Source organism: Myotis myotis, unplaced genomic scaffold, assembly GCF_014108235.1.
Source record: "Myotis myotis isolate mMyoMyo1 unplaced genomic scaffold, mMyoMyo1.p scaffold_m19_p_6, whole genome shotgun sequence".
Taxonomy (NCBI): domain Eukaryota; kingdom Metazoa; phylum Chordata; class Mammalia; order Chiroptera; family Vespertilionidae; genus Myotis; species Myotis myotis.
Genome location: NW_023416368.1, coordinates 57,455,086 through 57,458,500, shown reverse-complemented (window position 1 = coordinate 57,458,500; position 3,415 = coordinate 57,455,086). Strand labels below are relative to the sequence as shown.

General features: G+C 40.3%; 1 protein-coding gene across 1 annotated transcript; it reads right to left on the bottom strand.

Moving 5' to 3' along the window:
* Positions 1 to 1,487: 1,487 nt before the first annotated feature.
* On the bottom strand, positions 1,488 to 2,510 carry LOC118658941 (40S ribosomal protein SA). Its single transcript, XM_036314780.1, has one exon. The coding sequence runs from the start codon at positions 2,434 to 2,436 to the stop codon at positions 1,549 to 1,551; it is 888 nt and encodes a 295-aa protein (XP_036170673.1). The 5' UTR covers positions 2,437 to 2,510; the 3' UTR covers positions 1,488 to 1,548.
* Between the last annotated feature and the right edge of the window lie 905 nt (positions 2,511 to 3,415).

Below are 3,415 nucleotides of genomic sequence, written 5' to 3'. Positions count from 1 at the left end.
TAAGGTAGGGTAAAGAGCTGAGGGTATATGCCTCCTCTACCCTTTACCAATTTTGGAAGCAGATAAATTAAAACCCATGTGTGTCCAGCGATGACCAGTGTTGTCCACCTGACCTTGTCTATCTTCTCAAGATGAGAACCCTTTGCTCCCAAGAACCTAACATGTGACTTTCCTTGGTTTAAATCATTCTCACAGATGTCAATTCTATTTTTATCTCAAGGAGCTCCCCCGATAAGTCTTGTTTTTTAATTAAAACTGTAATATAGGAGCTTGGTTCTAAAAGTATAAATAACCCAATAAATTTACTGCAAAAATACTCCAAGTTCCCCAGACACCTCCTTTCCCAGAGGCTAATATACTTTCTTCAATGTCCTTCCAGAAGTATTCTATTACAAAGCATATAAGTGTTTGTACACACACACACACACACATACACACAAAATTTACATTTCAAAGACTTCCTTTTCCACAGAGAAAAAGAAAAACCTTCAGAATTATATTGAATAAATTCTACAATTTTTAATGTTGGCTTGGCATGGTCAGTGGTAGCAAAGTCTATTACACATTCTCAATGAGAAAAGGGTTATTTCTGTTTTCATGTATTCTCTATATGAATATGTCCTATATTCATATACACATTTTTTGTTTTTATACAAATGTTAGCATGTTGTATAGTTTATGTATTTTTAAAAACTTTGTGTTGGTCCTTGGATACATAAAAATTTAGGTATCAGTATGTCAGAAGAAACCTATCTCATTCTTCTTTAACTGTTATATGGCATTCTTTAACTATTCCTAATTGGACATATTAAGAAAATTTAGTATCTTGCTATTACAATATAGGGTTTCCAATATCTTGCTATTACAGTGGTATGATGAATATCTCTATATGAATTTCAACATGTGTACTGTATAAGCATAGTTATGGAATATATTTGTAGAAGTGGAATTGCTGGGTCAAAGAGTGTGGGCATTTAAAAATTTGATACACATTGACATATTTCACTTACCAAAGGAGTTGTAGTGCATTAAACTTCACCAGTTATATGAGTGTTCCTTGGCATCCTTATAAACATGATGTATTACCAAACTTTTTGATCTCTATCAACCTGATAGGTTAAAAGTTATATCTCATTATTGTTTTAATCTACAGTTAATTTTAAATGAGATTGAGCCTCTTCTCTTTGTTGGAAAAGCATTTGTATTTTTTTTTTAAATATATTTTATTGATTTTTTACAGAGAGGAAGGGAGAGAGATAGAGTGTTAGAAACATCGATGAGAGAGAAACATCGATCATCCGCCTCCTGCACATCTCCTACTGGGGATGTGCCCGCAACCCAGGATTCCCTTGACCGGAATCGAACCTGGGACCTTTCGGTCTGCAGGACGACGCTCTATCCACTGAGCCAAACCGGTTTCGGCGGAAAAGCATTTGTATTTCTTTCTCTGTGGCCTACCTTTTTTTTTTTTTTTTTTTTTTTTTTTAGAAACTGTTTATTTTCCATCAACCTTATTTCCGTTCTGTTAAGAATCTGTGGAAGAACAGCTTAGGACCACTCAGTGGTTGTTCCTACCCATTCAGTAGCCTGAGCAGTGGGGGCTGCAGACCAGTCTTCAGTAGCAGGCTGAGCACTCCAGTCTTCAGTAGGAAACTGCTGAATGGGTACAGAGGGCACCTGCACACCTTCAGACCAGTCTGTAACCTCAGGCTGAGCAGCAGTGAACTCGGGAGCAGGAGCAGTCCATTCGCCCTGAAATTCCTCCTTGGTCACAGCCTTTTCAGCAGCAGCCTGCTCTTCCTTTTCAATCTCTTCAGGATCTCTGTAGAAGTAAAGATCAGGCATGACTTCCCACGGGTGTTCACGGGAGATAGTGCCACGCATGCGGAGTACTTCCCGGGCCAGCATCCACCACATCAGACCCACTGAGTGAGCCCCCTTGTTGTTGCAAGGGATGGCGATGTCCACATAGCGCAGCGGAGAGTCCGTGTTACACAGAGCGATGGTGGGCAGGTTAACGTAAGACGCCTCTGTGAGAGGCTGGTGGTCAGCCCTGGGATCAGTAACCACCAGAAGTCTTGGCTCCCGGAAGGCTGCCTGGATCTGGTTGGTGAAGGTTCCAGGAGTGAAGCGGCCGGCAATGGGAGTGGCTCCAGTGGCAGCAGCAAACTTCAGCACAGCTCGCTGGCCAGTATTCCTGGACGATATGACACTGACATCAGCTGGGTTTTCGATGGCAACAATGGCACGAGCTGCCAGCAGAAGCTTCTCCCAGGTTCTCTTCAGATTGATGATGTAGATGCCATCACTTTTCCTTTTGTAGATGTACTGTTCCATCTGGAAGTCAAGGTTGGTGCCACCTAGGTGGGTTCCTGCTGCAAGGAACTTGAGGACATCCTCCTCCTTCATTTGCAGGACATCAAGGGCTCCGGACATTGTGGAAAGTTTCCCTTTAAGTTACGTGGGAACCGAGAACAACGCCGTATGGAGCCCTCCCTGGGTAGCGCGGAAAAAGCTGTGGCCTACCTTTTTAATGATCTTTGATCATTTTTTTCTATCGAATTGCTGATGATTTTCCTGTTGATTCATAAAAGCCTTTCACATACTGAAGAAATGGATCAATGATTTGTGCCCTTTAAAGCCACCTCATTTTTTTTATTTCTAACAATCAATTATTGCCCTTATATATCAACTTCCTCATGTTCTCGCCCATCCTATCTCTGATACTACTTTCTTGTATATTTACTTTACCTTGTTTATGTGAACAGGAACTGAGGATGAGAGTCAAGTTTGTGAGAAAATATACTTTTGAATATCCAGTGAGTATATATTTTGTAAGAGGTATATGAAGAAAGTCTGAAGCCAGAAAGGCCTTTTACCTGGTATCTACATCAGTATCAAAGACTGTTCTTCCTCTTGGTTGATTGATGAACACTTGGTAACCTTGTATCTTGCTCATTGACTAAATTAATGCCAAATTCAACGAACTTCTTAAACTTATATTCATACCCCTTATTTTTTATAACTCTCCTTCCACTTTATTTTCAAATATTGATTATCATTTGATGCAAAATGTTATCTCTAGACAGTTAACTCTTCATTAAGTCCCTGGAGCATGAAGATCCGCATGTGAGATTATGATGCTAAGGTCTTGCTTCAGGACTAGTCACAGTCTCCTGCCTCAGAGTTCTTGGGCCACGCTTTCCTCTGGTTGATGGGGCCCCTAGGAAGTTGTATTGACCCACCTTTCCAAATCATGTAAAAACCAATTCAACTTCAGCTAACAGGGTAATGATTTGTGGGGAACAGCAGAAATTCCTCTGTAATTATGTGTGAATTGATGTGTGATTTCCTAATGAGCTTAAGTGAAGAAATCATCGTTTTTTTTTGGTGATAAATGCTTTATATCTTAAAA